The following is an 18,217-nucleotide window of genomic DNA, read 5'->3' as shown; positions in this document are numbered from 1 at the left end:
AAAGGAGCATGGAAGAGAAAATACGTGGCAAGGATGGTGAGAAAGTCTTGGGTACCTTTATGGAAGGTGTAGGTTTTCATCCTGAGCTCTGGCCTATAATAGAAGCGATACTGATTTCGTCCACTGGGTTGCTGTAAAGATTAGAGTGTGCTTTGAACACTCAAAGAGTTTTGCATGATTGGCGAGAGGAGGACCCATCTGTGCCGCTGGAGATATTGTCTCCAAGGCTTGACCGGCAGCAGATGGCCAAGGAGTCAGCACTTGGGGTCTCCAAGGGTACCAATTTTCCCATCCCTGGATGCCAGGGCTCCTTTGCCAAGCGAGTAGCGGTGGAACTGGTTGGCGGATCCTGAGGCTACGGCTACAAGATCAGGGAAGCAAGATGGGAGAATGGAAGGGGAATAATCAAAGAGGCTCAGGACAGACAAGAGCAAAGCTAAACTGTTACTTCTTTGGATGGAGGATCAGCCTCCTTAGGGAAGAAACTGGCAGGAATCCTCTTTCCATGACATTCTAGATTTCCTGCAGATTTCACTCCTTTCTGGTGAAAGGCAAGAAAGTGATGTCCATCTTTCTCAAGATGGCCAATAAGAAGATGGAGCTTCCTCTTTACAAATCCTGCTGTCGACCTGGAGCCTGAATCAAATTGGATTATTGCTGGAGCAACTGGGGTCACCTTATCACTTCTGGAGCTCTGGATCCATCCTGCAAAGCAACTGGGGTCATCTCTCTGCACACTGCGTAAATGGCAAGGCACTGCTGGGCCATTGGCTTGTTCCCACAAGGCCTGTGGGGAGGGACAACTGTGCCCTCCCCCCCACCACTGGAAACCAAGGAGCAGATTTGCATGTCCCAAACCAATACTTCTGGCTCCCGAGATGGTTGCATTTGAGAGCCACAAAAATTTGCAGGCGTGACGCCTCCTGGAACAAAACTAACTCTTGATGAATTGGGGGTAATTCTAAAAAGGAATTTGCTTGAAATATGCATGGGGGAGAGTCAGGGGGAGAACTACAGGATCGCAGAGTTCACTTCCATCTTGCAGGAAGAGCACGGCTTTCCAAAGGGTTTTTCTCCCAGAAGACATCTCCCTTGATGGCTCAATCAAGCCCCACTGAAGGTGCCTCCCTGGCCTTCCCTGTGCCATCTGCAAGGTGGAGTTCCTTCCCCTGCTGATACAGCAAATGTGCGGAAGAAAACGCGAGGCAGCCATGCTGAGAAAGGAGCGTGACCAGAATGTCCGAGACAAGACAGCCACCCATTCATCTTCCCTCTCTTTCCTGAAGCTCTTGGGGAAGGAGGGGGAGATTATAGAAGAGGGGGTAGAAAATGAAATACTGAATAATATTAAGGCAGCTGTCAGCAGCAACCAGAGTTCACGGCAGGATTTTGATAACTTGTTTCAACAGAAGGAAGCTGAACTCTCTACCTTGGCTGGCTGCTATGAGAAGGACAGAACAGCCCTGAAGATGGGAGGGGGCAAAAGGGGGCTAGACCCCAGAAAGCTCAAGATCTGCCCAGCCTAATAAAGAAAGGCTTGCACAGGTCTAGTGAAGTCCCAAACCTTTCGTTCCTGCATCAGTTGCAGCCATTGTCAGAAGTCCTGGCTTCTCCTACTGGGTGTGCAGAGTATGGTCCATACTGGAGCCATGCCAGCTGTGGGACAGGTTGGGTGTATCCTTTTCAGGTGGCAGCAAGAGTCGATGTCAAGAGGATGAGGCGGAGCAGAGGGCTGGAAAAGCCCACCAAATCTTAACAGCTCAGAGCATCCTTGAGATTCCAACAGAGCCGGGAAGCTGTTTCTAGACCACCTGCCCAGAGGTTCTGCAACAGCAACCCCAATGCGTGGGCCCGCTGGGAAACAGAGATGCATCACTGCTCAGAAAAAGGGCAGTTTTAGGGCTCACTGCAAAAAGGAATCCTGGCAACTTAACCAAAAAAACTGAACTTCATGGCAAGGTCCAACTCACAGCTTCTTTGGAACTGTCCAGATGTTTGATGAGGATGCTGCTGAGGTCTGTGCTGGCATAAACTCTGTGGCTATTTTGCAGCGCTCTCCCCGTTGGAAGGGGAATGGTGAAACATATCCCTAACAGGCTAGACTTTGAGCATTTCAGGGGTAGGACTCGGCTACTGCAGTTCAATCTGGTAGAGCTTCAGAGCTCCACGCCTACAACCTGGTTGATGCGCTGAACGGTTCATTTACTTTTTATTTACTTCTGCCAAAAATTGACATCATAATATAATGAGGTGGGCAATGCCTCTCATGCAAGGGTCAATGCTAAGCTTCATCCAAGCCACTTCCTGCCTCCATAGCTTCTTTGAGGGATCTGAATATTTCACTGTTAATTTAGGTCCTGTCTGCTCTTTTTCACCCCATAAGATAATTACTTCTCATAATTTGTAACGGAATCTGCTTTCATAATGAATCGCGGCAAAGAGCCCATTACGGAATAAATGGAGAGCAACCATGTATAATTTGGAAGATGACAAGAGTGATGATTAGGGCCTCCAAAGCACCACTGGATTCCCAACCCCACCTCCTTTTGGCTCAGGGTGAGCAGCAGCATTGTGAAGGCTGCATTTCAGACTTGTGGTGGCTTCCGTCCTGTCCGTCCCAAGCTTGACAAGCTCTGCTTTGGGTGGTGCCCACATGCTGCACGGCCTCCATGAGCCCCAAGCACCAATCCCTGCCACCATCTCCTTATCAGGAGCCCACAGCTTTTATGGGTCAAGAGCCGCATTTGTTCCTCGGGTTGCATGACAAGGAGAATGCCCCCCCCGCCCCCCAAATTAGAGGTCAGCAAGGCTGGGAAGCAAATTAAATGGGATTTCCTTTCTTTCAATGTGAAGTTAAATTAAATCTAAATCAACCGATTCAATGCAGCTAAGAGGATGAACATGCTTCTTTAATGACTTATCCTCTCTACCATGTTAAAAATGGCAGTTCGCTGATGGGACTCGGGGAATACCTCCAGGGATTTGGGGGGCTGTGTTCTTCTGCACTATATAAAGGCACCTTTCTCAGGACCTGCTTCTTAGTCTGGCATTTATGGTGTGAGCCCAACTTTTTGCATTCTGTCTGGCGTAAAGTAAACGCTTGCCTCTGGCCCCTGCGCTGTCACCTTGGGACTTGACCCCAGAAGTTCTGGACCTCGCTGCCTGTTCTTGCCACGCTTAGATCGACCACAACTACCCCCTATTCTCTGAGCCTCCCCAGTGTCAGTCTACGGAGCAAATTCAGAGCTTGGTGCTTCAGAGAGCCTGGCGTGTCAGGGCGGGACTCGGGGGATCAGCCGAGACCACGTTCCCCCAGGGGCAGGATTGCCACCTAGGGGCGCCCTTGGAGCAGAGGATTCTGCCGGGGTGTAAAGGGCAGGACTGGAGATTGAAACCGGGAGCTGAGAGTGGGTGGCTGGCAGAAGTCTCCCGTCTGCTTTCAAGGTTTCTCATCGTGTGTATTATTTTATTTATTTACACACTGTTGCGACCCGCATGGGCTCCTGGTGGTTTGCCACAACAGAGCAATAAATGAAGCTTTTAGCTTTGCCGGCCCTCGCAGGCCAGAGGAAGCCGAGGCAGAACGTTTGACGTGTTGCTTAACAGCATAAGCCGTCCTTGAGGATCATTCCGCATCCCGGCAGCTGTTCCTCTCAAACCCTCGGTCGCAATCCACGAAAGAAGAGAAGGAGAGGTCTCCTTACCTGAAAAATAGCTATCCAAGCATAGCCAATATTATCAAAATTAATAGCTCCATTGTGTGGGTTTAAGTCCCCCGTCCTGCAAATGTTGTAATACTGGTTCCAGTTTATGCAGGCGTTTCGGCTGCCGAAGTCCAGCGTGTCCGAATGCGGGTTGTAAGCGTCCACGTTTAAAGTACAATCCATCTTGTACTCTCTGCGGTTTGGAATGCTGGAGCACTTCTGCATGCCGTTATCCCGGTGGGACGAACAGATGAACGGGTTCTCTTCCCCCTCTTCCGGCCGATAGTACGAATGCAGAAAACTCAGGTTGTGTGTCCTGGAGAACGGGAAGGAAAGAACCCCACAGGTGGTTAAGACTCGGAGGAGATTCAGCATCTGAAACACGGATTCCTGCTGGATGCCAGTTAGAGTTCAGCCAAGGGGAAAAACAATGCACCGGCCTGTGGCCTGTGGCCTGTGGCCGGGTCAGGGAGAAACCAGTGCATAGTCTTAGTCTTTTCTGAACTGGGTACAAATCAGTAATAATAATAACAGTAGTAATAGTCAAACAACAACATCTGCTTATCCCCGATCCTTTTAAGGCAGTGTTGTCCAAACTTGGCCACTTTAAGATGAGTGGACTTCAACTCCCAGAATTCCCCAGCTGGCTGGGGAATTCTGGGAGTTGAAGTCCACTCATCTTAAAGTGGCCAAGTTTGGACAACACTGTTGTAAGGACTTGATAGGTGGAGAAAATCACAGAATACAAAGACCTGCAAATAGAAGTAGAACGACTGTGGTAAAAGAAAGCAAAGAGAGCACCAATGGCTACAGGCACCTTAGGTGCAATCCCAAAACATCTGGAGCACCCCTTGAAGACCATCGGCATTTGCCACTGCAAAAGGCAGCTTTACTTGGAACGGCTTCCATCCGGCGACGATACTTTTAACACCATCCAACAACATCTGTCTTGGGAAGGACTCGATAGGTGGATCAAAGTGCCAAGTCCAGTCTAAACATCTGTCTGACTGTGTGAACCACCATAATAATAATAATAATGATGATGATGGAAAACAGAAGAGGCTGATTGGAAAAAAATTTGGGACTCGCTTAATAAGAATTCCTTTCTTTCGGGTTGAAATGCTCACTTAACTCAGAGTAAGAAGATTGCACACAGTAGGACACACTTGGAATAAATACATATGCATGACTCTGCTCTTTTTCCACATAGTTCAGTACAAATATATGCATTTAGGATTCTTTGGTGGCCCAAATCTCTATAAACCATTGCAGTGTTGCCAACCTGAACATCATAGCTTTCGAAAGCAAACAAGCAAATAGGTTTCCAGCTTGGCTGAATTCTCCCACAGGCTTCCCACTTTAATCCTGGGGAAGAGGGGAGAGGAGATAGGGGCGTTTCTTGCCATCGCTTGGAAGGCAAGGATGAGGGGTCAGGGCAGGAAACGGATGGCCGGGTGGTTCGACAGCCGCCAGGGGAAAGACTCATTCACTGCAGGGCAATTCTTAGCTTATGGAATTCACGGCCACAAGAGAGGACGGTGGCGTGAGGTGTGAGAGGCTGCCCATGGGCTGGAATCGAGCGCTCGGCCACTCCAGTCTCGGTGAGACTCGGACCTTTCCTTCTGGCGTCTTCATGGTCCTGCTGAACCCTCCTGTGCATCCCTGGACCGCCACCGTTCATCTCTGAGGAGCCCGGTTCTCTGTTCCTGAGCTGGGTGTTTTTCTGAAAAAACCTCGCCCTTGGCCCATCTGTTCAGGAACCCCCCCCCACCCACCCCTGCCATTTCCAGCTCTTTGGGTTGCCAAAAGAGCAGAGAAAGAGAAATTAACAGGCGCTGGAGGCTTATCTGAAATCTTTTTTTAATTGCTTCGGGATTGGGTTGGCTGCTGGACAGAGATAGTGGCAGGTTTTAATTGCTAACGAGTGGGTGACTTGTTTTCCAACTTTTGCTTTGCCTTGACCAGACTTGCCTCCGAAACTCCAGAAACATGCAGATTTTTTTCAGCCACCGTTTTCTCAGCCCCATAAGGAGGGGCCCACTTCCCCTAGACCTCTTCGCAGACCCCACACCGTTACATTTTCTCCCCACCCGTGGGCAGGGTATTGCCAAAGGTCATCCCTCATCTATTTTACGGTGCGCTATGTGAAAAACATTCCCCCATTCCTGACGCCCCTCCACATATCACAGGAAGGGGACACGTCTCTCCACCTCCCAGTTCAAGCCATCCCCCTCCAGTTAATATGGAGCAATTAAGTTCAGGAGGGGGAGGCCGGTGAAACGAATCAGCCACCGTGTCGCCCAGCCTTGGCTGTTTTCGTCAGAGAATAGCGCTTGCAAACGTGCACATAGATTTACGGTATGGAGACACGTGTAGAAAAGGATGAAAGTCCTAATCTGTATCCCCCCCCCGCACACTTTAGAAAATGTTCAAGAGAACAAAGTTCATTCTTTTATCTCCTTCATTGCATGTCATCCAAGCCTTTTTTTTTTTTTTTGTATTCTAAAATAATCTGCCATTCCTTCTGTTCCCATAGGTTTACCTCGATCAAAGGTATGAATTATTTTCAAGGTGTGACTCAGCCCCGCTTAGTTGATTAAGTGATCCCGCCTGTCCCCCATTGGCGGCAAATCCTCGGTGCCACCTGATGACTCTGTGGCCAGAAATGCTGCATTTGGTAAGAGCAGAGCAGCCAGCTTTGGCATAGTCCGTCTCAGACTCCAGGGGCCAAAACCTACATTAGGAAATTGTTGTTGTGCTGAACGATGCAATCAAATCAGAACAAACCAGGCTAAAATCAATAGATGCTGAGCTCCAAATCCTGAACTGCTTAGGATAACAGTTTCCAGTTCTGGCTCAAGCCAACTGGAAGGATCTTGCGTCCCCATTTCCAGCCTCCGGACACAGTCTGTGCTTGTGAAACGGTATCATCTCCAGGACTAATTAGCAGTGCTGGAGAATGTCACTCGCACTACAGGTCAACAGACAAGGGTGTTGGAACAAAAGAAGTTCTTATCAGCAAGCCAAACCCAACTCTCCTTCTCTGGTGGCTTCCGTGATGCTGACACTCTTGGAGAAGAGCAAGATAAAGTTTTTGGAGGTGTCCCTCACCCCCATGACCAACTACGTGGGAAGATGAATTGTGCTCTAAGCCATCCCAACTTATTTTGAAGCCTAAGGCAGAAAATCCCAGAAGCATGCTTTCTCCTCCTCCTTATCAGCCAAAAGCCAACACTAAATTAAAGTAACTATTTTCAGTTGCTTGGTGACACACAGAATCAGCTGCCTGCTTCTACCCAACTGTAGGGTTGGCACAGGAAGAGAGAGTGAAATGACTGATTTTGGGAAACTTACCTTTGAAAATGGGAATCTATGAAACACCTGTTCCTCAGCAGCCCGGCCCAGAGCTGGACACCGACAATCCCAAAGATGAAAAAGACAAAGAAGCACAAGAGGAGAACATTGCCTAACATAGGCAGAGTGTCTAGGAGCAGGGTGACAAGAATGCGCATACCTGTGGAGAAAGCAGAGAGAGGAAAAGGGGCATCAGAGAGAGGGGTGGCTTTGGCCAAATAGGGACACAGATTCAGCCAGATGAGGCTGGTTCCTCCAGGCAGAACGTCTCTTCAAGGAGAGCCCATGTGGTCTTTGTTCATTCTGTGTGCTGGGTGGGGTCTTGGTTAGAGAACACGGACTGTGAGTGGAGAGCTAAAGAGAAACCCCCCTTCAAGTCAAGCTAGTGGCTTCATGGACATGTCCAGATTGTTTTCTTGGCAAGATATGGAAGTGGGTTGTCCTTGTCTTCTTCTGTTTTTTTTCATCTCCCCATTGTAGCTTCCAGCCCTGGGCATTTTTGATGGACCCCCATCCAAGGGCTAGCAGGTCCAACCCAGGTTAGCTTTCTAGATCAGTTAAGGTCAGCAAGGTGCCTTGATCCACTTGTTGGACTCCTGGTCAGTGTCTGGTGACTTCATTGACACCTCCCTGCAGCTTTCTCTACCCGATGTGCCATTGCCTTCTGAGATTCTTTGACCTCTCAGTCTAGCCTACAGCCTTGGACTTCCCAGATGGTTTCCCCATCAAATACATAAAACATGGATGGCCAACCCATACCACAGGTTCAGTAACTCATAGATACGTCTTTAAATTATGACTATGCCTGACATCTCCACACAGTGCGCAAATTTAAGGGTCCATGGTATGAGACATAGAGTGCAACAAAACCCATAAAGCTATTCTCAAAAAGAAAATATATTAAAACTTAAGCCAGTGGCCATCAGGACTGGAACAGCTCTACCCTGAGATTAAATGCCTGCAACATGCACCTGAACTGAAATAATTATTAATCAATACTGTCATCTTCCTAGCAGATAATGGACTGATGGGGCCATGGGGACTATCTCTAGGTTCAGTCATTAGTGGAGTTGTTCAGAGGCATCTTTCACCCTTTCTTTTGATGGGGGGGGGCAAACTGCAGGCCATCTTCAGCCAGCAAAAGACTCAACGCGCAATGGTGGGAAGAAAGGAAGGGGCCTACCGCCAAAGGCAGAATCCAATTTATATGAAAAAAGGCTTCAGGAAACTCAGCAAACGTTAAGGCTTTGCTTGTGAATTGGGGGATCAGAAAGGATTACGTGGATAGCCGATGCTATCTAAGATTCATTATACCCACACAGTCCGATTGCTGCTCTGTGGCTCTGGGATGGCTGGCTGTTCCTTACAGAGGGGCTAAGTCCCACATCAAAGGGGATCTGAAAATGATTTCTTACTTGAAAGGCAGCTGTTGGGCTGGATTCAGCCCTGGACCTTCCAAACTAGCTTAGCCCTAAACGACATCCTCAGGAACTTGAAGACAACTTGGGGGTGGGGTGGGGGATTTGGAATACGAAGCTCAGCTTCAGGCTTTTTGCTAAATAATGATGAATACTAATAATTTGCACAAAAATAAGGCCAGTAGCACTGATGCTAATGTGAATATTAGTACCAATGATCTCTTAGATGTTCAGCATGCTTGAATTTTTGCTCTCGCCTAGGCTAACGCAGAAAAAAGCAAAACAAATTATCTAGAGGCCTTGCAAATAAAGTAAAAAAATGCCCATAATAAATTCAATTTAAGATGCCAGAAGATTGGGGTTTTTTTGTTTTTTTTACTGCTTTTACTGCCCCAGAATAAGACAGTTGCATACCCCCAACTCCAGGGCGCATTCTGTAAACCCACATTTTATTCTAGTAATTAAGAGTCCCCCGTCTTTCTTGAACACCAATGTTTCCCAGTAGGGACAGGACTACAATAAAAGAACTTCTGAAGCATTCTGACTCAAGTTTGGTCTCTTCCATCTTGGGACCTACAGATGGGACTCTCTGCATGATCTCAGAGTGGAAGAAAGAGATGGAAGAAATAATACTTAATCACAGGAAGTGATACTTAGACTACAAGAAGAAACAATACCATTCAAAGATATTCAGTTTTATAGCCGCATTAATCAATATCTGAAAATGTACTGAGAATCAGAAGTTTCCAAAGATTCTTCAGAAGCTGTTCCAAGTTCTCGCTGGAGCTCAGACATTGCATCCTCCTCAAGGTGAAGCTGACCTGGCATTTGTGAACCATCTTCAATGACATGGCTTGTTCCTGACTCCTAAATCACTGCAATCCAAAATCTATACTGCCTAAAAAGAATCTCTCTGCCAGCAGCTGAGGGCCAGCAGCACGGGATTGAAGGGGTGTCCATCCCAAAAGATGTGCACATGAGAAGCGAGCTGTTAGAAACCTGTCCCTGCTTTTGGATGACAACTGTTGGAAGTATGAGGTCCGCCCTGAGTCTCAGCCTAAATCAACAAAAGAAAGTAGAAGGGTTGAAACGGCACTATTTTATGGGAAACGCATGGGGAGTTTTAATATCCTGCCGAGCCGATTGATGGATTTTGCTGGTGGCAGCAAAGGTTTCTGGCGGCTTGTTTCATACTGCTAAGAGGTTTCTCCACAAAGTGCTCTCCCTCTGTGAATCTGTCCGGACCAGCTCTTTCTAGTTTACTTTTCCCCCCATGCAGGATTGCTTCTCTTTTAAGGACCAAGGTGGGCATTGTGTCCCCTCGCTCTCCGAGCTTCCTGCCGTTCCTTCTGCTGGGCGGGGCTCAAGACCCGTCTCTTATGCCTCCCTCTTCACTCCCAGTCACACTCTTCCCAAATGACCCCAGACTTGCATGCAGAGGATTGCCGCCTTCTATGAATTTGCAAGTCCGTTCCTTCTCCAATGAATCCATCAGTGGACTTGCCACTAAATAGGCCTCGGGGCTGGTGTGTGTTGATGAGTGCTGCTTTCCCCACATCAGTGTCCTTGGAGATAGGCTGGCTTATGACCTCCAGCACCCACAGTAGCTGTACTGGTTGGAGATGATAGGAGAAGCAGTCCAACACAGCTGGAGGGTACCTTTTTGGGGAAGATGGTTTGATGTTATGTGGCCTAATTCACTCATTCTATATCTACTGTTCTTAAGAAAACTGTGTGGGGAATAGTCATAAAATAGAATTAAGGATGAGGAAAAGTTGTGTCAAGGGGGACATTTCCCCCTGCAACCACACAAATTAAAGGACTTTTTTTCCAGCTATTTCCAAGAACAATTCTGAACAGAAGTCCTCAGCTGCAAGGTCATTCTTTCTTTCTTTCTTTCTTTCTTTCTTTCTTTCTTTCTTTCTTTCTTTCTTTCTTTCTTTCTTTCTTTCTTTTTTTTTACATTCATAAATCTTCTATGCAAATGCATGGTTGATATCAAACACAGCCTAAGAGGTTCGGTGCTGGGACTGGCACAGATAATGCTCGCCATTTCTTTCGGCAACTGAGAACATGTTGCTCTTTCACAAGGCTTGTAGTCCAAACAGATCACCTCTATCAGAATCCACCCTCTCCTGAATCTAGCTTTCTACATGCAGGGAGAAATGTCTCTGACTTATAAAGGAAAGCATGAGTTGGATCCCTGGAGACTGAAAGTAAGATACTGTTGAAGGGCTTGGGGATTTGAAATATAGTGAGAGACACAGTCTCAGACGGTCTAAAAGAGTAGACAGGCTCCTGAGAGAAGAAGACTATTCTTCTCACAGCCTTAATGTTTTGCTGGCCTGTTCAGATGGCTGTTGCTATCAGTTCCCACTCCAGCCCTTGGCACAGAGGGAGATGTCTAGATTTCTGTGTTCATTGTTTCAAGGGCTGGGTAGCAAGGATGGACTGCTCCCCAGCTGGCATCTAAGGGGTCTGCTTCCCCCTTCCCCTGGGGCGTGAACTGCCTCTTGCTAGAAGAGAGAAGCTGTGATGATCCCTGCGGGGGAAAATAAAGTGCCAGGATGCCAGTCTGTGGAGATGATGGAACAGTTCAGCCACTTCCACGAGTGGGAGGCTAATGATAGAGTTGGGCATTACTCGCCTTCCAAAACTGGGGGCATTGGGCAGAGAAATGTGATGGGCAATTCCAATAGAAGAGAATCAGTCATCAATAGACACCCAGATACCACATTTACACACCATTCAAAAGAGACAATAAAAAACCTAGGAAGGAAATAAAAAGACCAGAACACACCCCTCCAGCAGCCAACACCCAGATAAGCAGGGATCAGCACCAGACAAGCAATCGAGCAGAAAACAATACACTAATCAAGGAGCTACCAAGGAGAAAACCACACCCCACCCACACTGGCAGGGCAAGCTGCTGTAGATAAACAGGGAGCAAACCCCACCCTCCCTCGCCCTGATGCTGTTCCCTAGTTGGGTAATGAATCACCTGCAAGCCAACCCCCAAGCTGAGACAACATCAACGACTCCATGATGGAGAAATTCTCCAACAACTTCTCAAGGCCAGGACTTCTCTCCCACTGCCCCTCCTACCTCTTGGCTTCCCATCCGTAAATAAGCGCCAGAAGCCCGTATTCCACCCGGGAGAATTTTATCCAACTGTTCTTTTCCTTTGGAAGAAATACAGAATCCAACTGGCTTTCATCAAATGGAATTAGAACTGGTAGAAAGGGAATGCAGAAAAACTCCTCTGCCTGGCACATCTCCCATCACCAAGGCAGTCTGGAAGGAGGGCTATTCCCCATAACACTAGCCAGCTCAAAAGCTTTTCAAACAATGGAAGAGAACATCAACACCCTTTTCTGGTAAGTACCAAACATGTTTTTCTTCTGTTACATCAGCTCTCAGCAAAATAGGATTTTTGATGAAAAGCAATAAAAGAATTTGCGTATTAACATATCAGCTAAGAATCACTCACTGCCAAGTAGGCACAGCCAGGAAATGAATTCGAAAGGTTGGCTTATCTTCCAAACTGGATTGAAAAGAAAAACAGCTGGTAGGGGCTTAAGGCTCCTTGAACCTTTCTGAGCAGGCAAACTCAGGTTTGGTTTGGCCTCGCAACTGAAGTGCCCTTGCACGCTCCTTTGCACAACCAGAAACTGAGTCGGCAACATTCTTGGGAAATCAGGAAAGGGAAAAGAAAGGGGCCCCCTTTGTGGAGATCCTGGTTGATTTCGTAAGCAGACATTCCACATTCAACCAAACTGAGAATGGACGTGCCACTTGAGCAGAACTCTGCAGATTCCAGATAATGCAGAAATAGAATTCTGGAGCTTTGCTGCCAGCATCTTCAGGGAGGGACCAGGAGGACCATGGGGCATTAGAAGGCTTCTCCGCCAGCTGCTTCTGCCTGTTGTTCAGGACATGGCATGGCAAAATTGAGGCTTTGCTGGCCTTTTCTGCCTAGCTGTCTCCCCCAGTAGCCTTCTTTGATGCCCTGCAGTCAGCAATCTTGGGGAAGACCAGAGACTGCAGGTAAGAAGTTGTCTCTGCCTGTGCAGTCCACTGTGGGCCATGTGTGATCATGAGCCATTCCTGCTGTACAGCAGTGTGTTTTTGGAGCAGGGATTCAGTGGAGCCTTGACTTGGCAGGCTGATCAACTTCTGTCTGTGGAATGGGGGAGGCTTTGCTTAGTCTGGAAATGCCTGGGACCAGCCCAGTGTTTGCACTTCCAGTGGGTTGGGAGATGTCAAGGACCTTAGCTGCTGGAGCAGCACAGCCAGGGAGAGTAGGAATGGATGGCCTTCCCCAGGCCAAGTGGCCTGCATTCATTCTGTCTTTTTGACATTAATGGCTTTATTAGCTTTTCCAGAGTAATCCATTAAGACAGAAACAAACAGGAAGAGGGCCAAGAAAATCACGGTCCTCAAGGTCTCTGTCCCTGGCATTGAGACAAAGAAGACTTGTGTTCTTAGGGGTGGAGGGAGGGAAGGAAGGAAGGAAGGAAGGAAGGAAGGAAGGAAGGAAGGAAGGAAGGAAGGAAGGAAGGAAGGAAGGAAGGAAGGATTTGCACATGACATTCAGGGGACTTGCAACAACCAATTTGCAAAGAGGCTTAAAAGTTCAAATGTCACCTAACGTTTACTAGAATCAATCCATTCTTCTCTCTTGTTTAGAAGAATCAGCCACCCACTTCTTAGCAAGCTGCTCTGCAAAATGTCTTATCCATTGCTCAAATGTTTATCAGCTATTGAGAGAGGCACTATTTAGCCCTTCAGAAGTACTGGACAACACATCTCAAAGCTCCAAGCCAGCATGGCCAATGGCCAAGGAATATGGAGTCTGAGGTCCAAAACCCCTGGAAGGTACCAGGTTGATGTAAAGGGTTAACAGGGCTAACTAGGTTGGAGGGTCCAGACTGACGTGCAGGGCTGATGTGAATCTGCTCCCTCAGCTTCTTCACAGGATTGTTCCGAGCGTGAAGCAGGGAGGGGGCTGCCTTGGGGTTCTAGGGGGAGGTTATAAATGAATCGAATGCATTCAGACCAATACATTCCCTCTCCTGGGCTGTGGGCTAACCCCCCACATTGCAACTAAGGCAGGCCCTGGATTTTGGACACCCACCTTGCTTGGATTTCACAGGACTGTCGCAAAATGAAGCTCTGCCAGCCAGCCGACCTGTACGCGAGAAACGGGCCCTCAAGATCCAACTCTCCCCATGCATTTGCCCGACTGGGAAGCCCACCCACCGAAAAGGGCAAAAGAGTTCAGACTTACTTGGCACCCTGTTAATGGCTCGCAAAGGCCTGAGAACCCGGACAGTACGGATGGCTGATAAGCTGACATTATGTCCATCCAAGGAATATTCCATCATGCTGGGAGAGAAAGAAAGAAACATAAGAGGTGAGAAAGATGACAGGATTTGCCCCTCCTTTTGGCTGAAAAACACAGGCTGGGTGCAGTCAACCCCTAACCAAGTTTCTTACATCTGCACTATTTTTCATCAGCCTCCGGGATCGCAAAGGCTTTCAGCCATGAGGGTTAGAGTTGCAGATGTCCTCCTCGGCATCTACTCCATTTTGGAGGAATTGATCCTCAGCTCAAAATTAGTGGAAACACACAGCAAAGATGGTTGCTATAGAGTTTTGGAGGGACAAATCCACCCCCCGTTGAGAGAGTTGAGATGTTTTCGCTGTTGACATTTGAATTGGCTTTTCTTCCAGAAAGGCCAGGAAGAAAACTTTTAAGCGACTGGATCTGATTTTATCAGCCTCTTCGCTCTGCGGTTATTTCTCTCTCCCCATCTCCCTTCTTGCTTCTTCTTCTTCTTTCCATTTCAGATTACTACATCAGAGGCCCGCAGTGTTTGTCAGAATGATATTGCCATCTAATGCTTGTCACTTTTGAAGGTCATGTTGTATTCCTGGCTGGACTTTTTTCTTGCTGTAGGTTTTGTTTTTTTTAATGCATCCTGCTTTATGTACAAACAAATGGAAAACTGTGCCTACATGTACAGAAATTAAATATTCACTGGCATGAAAACAGAACATCTGTGAGATTTTTCAAAGCTTAAAAATCTCTAGGTGATACATTTCAGGTCACACCTTCCCATTTCTGCATTCGGTCATCCAGCACTCTTGAAACCCATCCGTTTGGATTCACTGAGTGGCCACCATCCCAAAAAACACAGGAGCTAATGGGCTACCCAGCAAAGAGACCTGTATTGCAAACGCCCACGTCCGCCTGCTTTTCTAGGAGGTGGGTGTCTCCTGTCTAAAGCCATGGTGCAAATAAGGCAAATCTCGGGAGGCTGTTTGACTGCTTACCACCCCATTTATCAGGTAACAAAGTTGTTCCCGTTGTATAAATGGGAGCTGTGATGTATGGCCAACCACTTTGCCACTAGGAGACATATTTATTTTAGCGTGTTGGGAGCACTCTCTAGCAAGCCCGGGAGAGGCACGCTGTTGATGAAGGAGATCTGTAACAAGGGCAGCAACTGTGACGCAGGTGCTGTGACGTCACAGAAGGCAGGGCAAATAGGATGGGATCTTGCCTGCCATTGGCTGAGAGAGGGATCTGGAATAGGAGTGGGTGGAAAGATCAGGGAGGAGGACCGAGTTGAACAGTCCCACTTTGATTCTTTCCGACCCAATGAGATGCTGCAAAGAAAGGGGGTAAAGGATTCTGCCTGCCGTGAGCAGGATAACTCTGAAACTGAACCAAAGGGGCTACATTTGGCATGGGGGGAGAATCGGGCCAGAGTCTGAAAACGGATCTGGATCTGACCAGGGATTGTGGAGAAGAAAATTCTAGGAAAAAATCTCGCATCGCATCCGAAGGGAAGGGTCTGTTGGAAGCAGCTCAGAAAATTGGTGACTGCTCCATTCTAGGCCCCATCCTCTTCCTCTTGGTCACATGACCCAGAGCCCAGCATACGCAACCCGCCTGGCACTTCCCCATGTGTGCGCACAGACACCCACACTTGGATGCCCTGCAGGGAAAACAGAAACCGAGGTGCAACACGTTACTTCATTGCACAGAAGGAAATACAGATATCTCTGATGGCCACTGTCTGATTAAGTGGTTGGAAAACATCCCTCTGCATGTTTTCCCAGCTTGTTTCTCCCCCCGGCCCCCGACCCGAAATACCTTGTTTTACAAAACCAGCGGTGTAGCCCTTTCCTACTTCTGGGATGCTTATGAGGCTTTGAAAAATCTGGCCCTTTTTCATGCTCCCTTTCAGCAAAAAGAACAAAAGAATTGGGAGCAGCAAAAGGAAGCTGGACTCTTAAACAATTCCCCCACCCCTGCCCACCGCCCACGCCGATTAAAGTTTGGCCTTTAGCAACTTCAGCAGACCAAGACGTGTTTTGTCTACTGACCCAGCTACGACAATGAAGAAGTCGAGGCGATTCCACGTGTCTCCTAGATAACATTTGTGCCCAAAGATCCCCAGGGCAGTCATCTTGATAACCATCTCCACAGCAAAGAAGGCGAAGATGAAGTGATCAAATGCCTGGATTTAAAACAAGGACGCCACACACAGAGAGAAGGACGATCATTAGTTCCACGGGAGGCTCGCCTTGTCCAGACCACTACAGAAGAGCTTTTGCGTAGAGGCAGAGAGGTGGAGCCTTGAGGGAGAAAGAGTATTTTGCTCAACACTGAGCAAAATTGGTTTTTTGGCAGCTGATATTTGGAAGGAGGCATTTTTTCCCCCAGAAAGTTTGTTTTGGGGTGGGAGGAGGAAAAAAAGACAAGAAAAAAAATGAACCTCTTCCTTTATGTCATTGCAAGAATTAGTTGCCTTCACTTCCTTGTTTTGGGGAAGTATTCCAGCAGTTCCTGTTGGAAAAGGAAGGTGGATCATCAGGTTCCTCCAGGAGGGTGTCCCGTCCTCTCTCCTCTTTGCAAAACTTAACTCATAAGCCTTGTGGCTTGAACATTAAACCAAGCTCATGATAATGCCACTGTTTTCCTCCAGTTCCTTACTTAAACAGCCTAAATCCGATCCCATCTATAAAACCATGGACAAGCTAAGGCCTAAGAAACAGCTCCAAAGCATCTAATGGAAGCTGAACGAAGGAGACTAGTAAGAGGTTCATTTTGGCCAGGAGAGGTGGGCTGGGGTTTTCTTATATGGATCTGTTGGGTGAGTTGGTAGAACTCCTTCATGGCATGACCTACTAGTTAGAACCTCAGTGCTTTGAGCTGTCCACCTGCCCTAATCCTCACCCTTTTGCCCTCGGGGTCTTCAAACCGTGAAGAGCCCTTTCCAGGGCCCACCCTACCTGTAGACTACTCAAGACTCAGGAGACATTGGCATTGCTGGCTGAAGCCCAGCCCATAAGCTTCAAGAGGCTGAGGTCCACGTCCACATGAACAAAGCGAGGTGTCTCTCTTACCTCCAAGATTGCGCATCTTTCTGTTTTGCACCTGATATCCTGACATGGCTGGAACATCCCAAGGGTGACACAGTTCAAGAGGATGACCAGCATGCTGACATGCTCGAACCAGGTGGGAAGGCAGAGTTAAGGAAAACCTGAGATGGTGGTATTTCTATGGCACACCTCCCTGGTCTTAAAAACACCCATGATAATCAGGGCACCTGAATTTTAATGATTTACTTGGAAAACTGTGATGTCTTTACCCTCTTTTAATATCTACAGCCAGTTTACAAAGAAATATATAAAAACATCCATAAAAACAGCTTGAAAAATGTACTAGAAATAAAACACAGACTGAGACAATGATTTCCTTGCATTTCTGGAAAAGCAAGGGTCATGAAGAGTTGGCATTCCCTTGAGACTTGGGCAACCAGTATGTCAGGTCCGGAAGGAAGGGCTATAAAACCTCTTTTATGAAGACCAGGAAGAAAAGCAGAGAAGTACAGTGTGAAGGGGAAAGTGGTGTTGCAAACACACATTTGAACCCAGAGCAGGACAGGGAGAGGAGAACTGGTTTGCGTTGTCCAGCCAATGGTAGGCATAACATCTCCTTTGGGTCAAGCAGAGCCCTCCAGGTCCGGGGCTGGCTAGATCATCATGGATTTAACTGACTCCCTAACTTTCTATTCCTTTCCATGGCTGTGTTTTTCATTGGCTATCATGGCCCCAACTCTTCCCTGTGACCCTCAGGAAGCAAGGGAATGATGCCCGCCAGATGTTGTGGAGAACAACTCCCCATGTGCCTGATTATGGACCACTTTGGCTGGAGCAGATGGAAGACGCAGTCCCAAACTTCTGAAGAGCATTGGGTTTCTCTATCCTGATCGTAGCTATTTGGCCAGCGTGGTCAAGTTAACCTAGATTAACAGGCCAGGATAAGGCGGTGTTTTAGACTGACTGTTAGATGGTTTTTCTTTCATTCTTTAAATGAAACAGTTCTTGGATTTTTAATATATATATATTCTGGATTGTTGGTTTTATTATTAGGATTTTATTTAAGGCTTTTCTTTCTTTTCTTGCAAGCTTCTTTGAGTTCCTATGGGATGAAAAGTGGTATAGAAGTAAAATAAATGTTACATGGCCCTCTCTTTGACCTGCCTGCCTAGATATTGGGAGGGAAACAGGACTTACAATTTATATTGGTGAAAAATGTCTGTAGTCTAAGAAGTGAATATGAAAGAAAGGGGTTGAAAAGGATAACAGAGAGAAACAGAAAAGGAAGACAGAGATTTTATATAATTTAAAGTCATTTCTTCCCCTCTAGGTTGCCTTCAGTTT

General features: G+C 47.3%; 1 protein-coding gene and 1 long non-coding RNA gene across 2 annotated transcripts in view; one reads left to right on the top strand and one right to left on the bottom strand.

Annotated features, from left to right (window-relative positions):
- The window catches only part of CACNA1H (calcium voltage-gated channel subunit alpha1 H), an 83,524-nt gene extending 66,507 nt beyond the window's left edge, over positions 1-17,017 (bottom strand). Inside the window, exons 1-5 of the mRNA XM_088147908.1 lie at positions 16,898-17,017; positions 15,875-16,008; positions 13,767-13,864; positions 7,059-7,218; positions 3,705-4,020 (exon numbers count right to left, since the gene is read on the bottom strand). Of these exons, the coding sequence (XP_088004034.1) occupies positions 3,705-4,020; positions 7,059-7,218; positions 13,767-13,864; positions 15,875-16,008; positions 16,898-16,990 (801 nt within the window). The 5' untranslated portion in view covers positions 16,991-17,017. The remainder of the gene's footprint in view (positions 1-3,704; positions 4,021-7,058; positions 7,219-13,766; positions 13,865-15,874; positions 16,009-16,897) is intronic.
- On the top strand, positions 11,728-13,772 carry LOC148214802 (uncharacterized). The gene is made up of 3 exons (XR_015797409.1): positions 11,728-11,853; positions 13,166-13,354; positions 13,632-13,772. It is a non-coding gene; the product is annotated as an uncharacterized LOC148214802 (long non-coding RNA).
- Positions 17,018-18,217: the final 1,200 nt, after the last annotated feature.

The sequence above is a fragment of the Python bivittatus genome, unplaced genomic scaffold (genome assembly GCF_059951505.1).
Source record: "Python bivittatus isolate LINGU-HERP-01145 unplaced genomic scaffold, Pbiv_v1 ctg000560_np1212, whole genome shotgun sequence".
NCBI classification, from domain to species: Eukaryota; Metazoa; Chordata; class Lepidosauria; order Squamata; family Pythonidae; genus Python; species Python bivittatus.
Note: the sequence above shows the minus strand (reverse complement) of the source record. Positions and strands in the feature narration are given on the sequence as shown.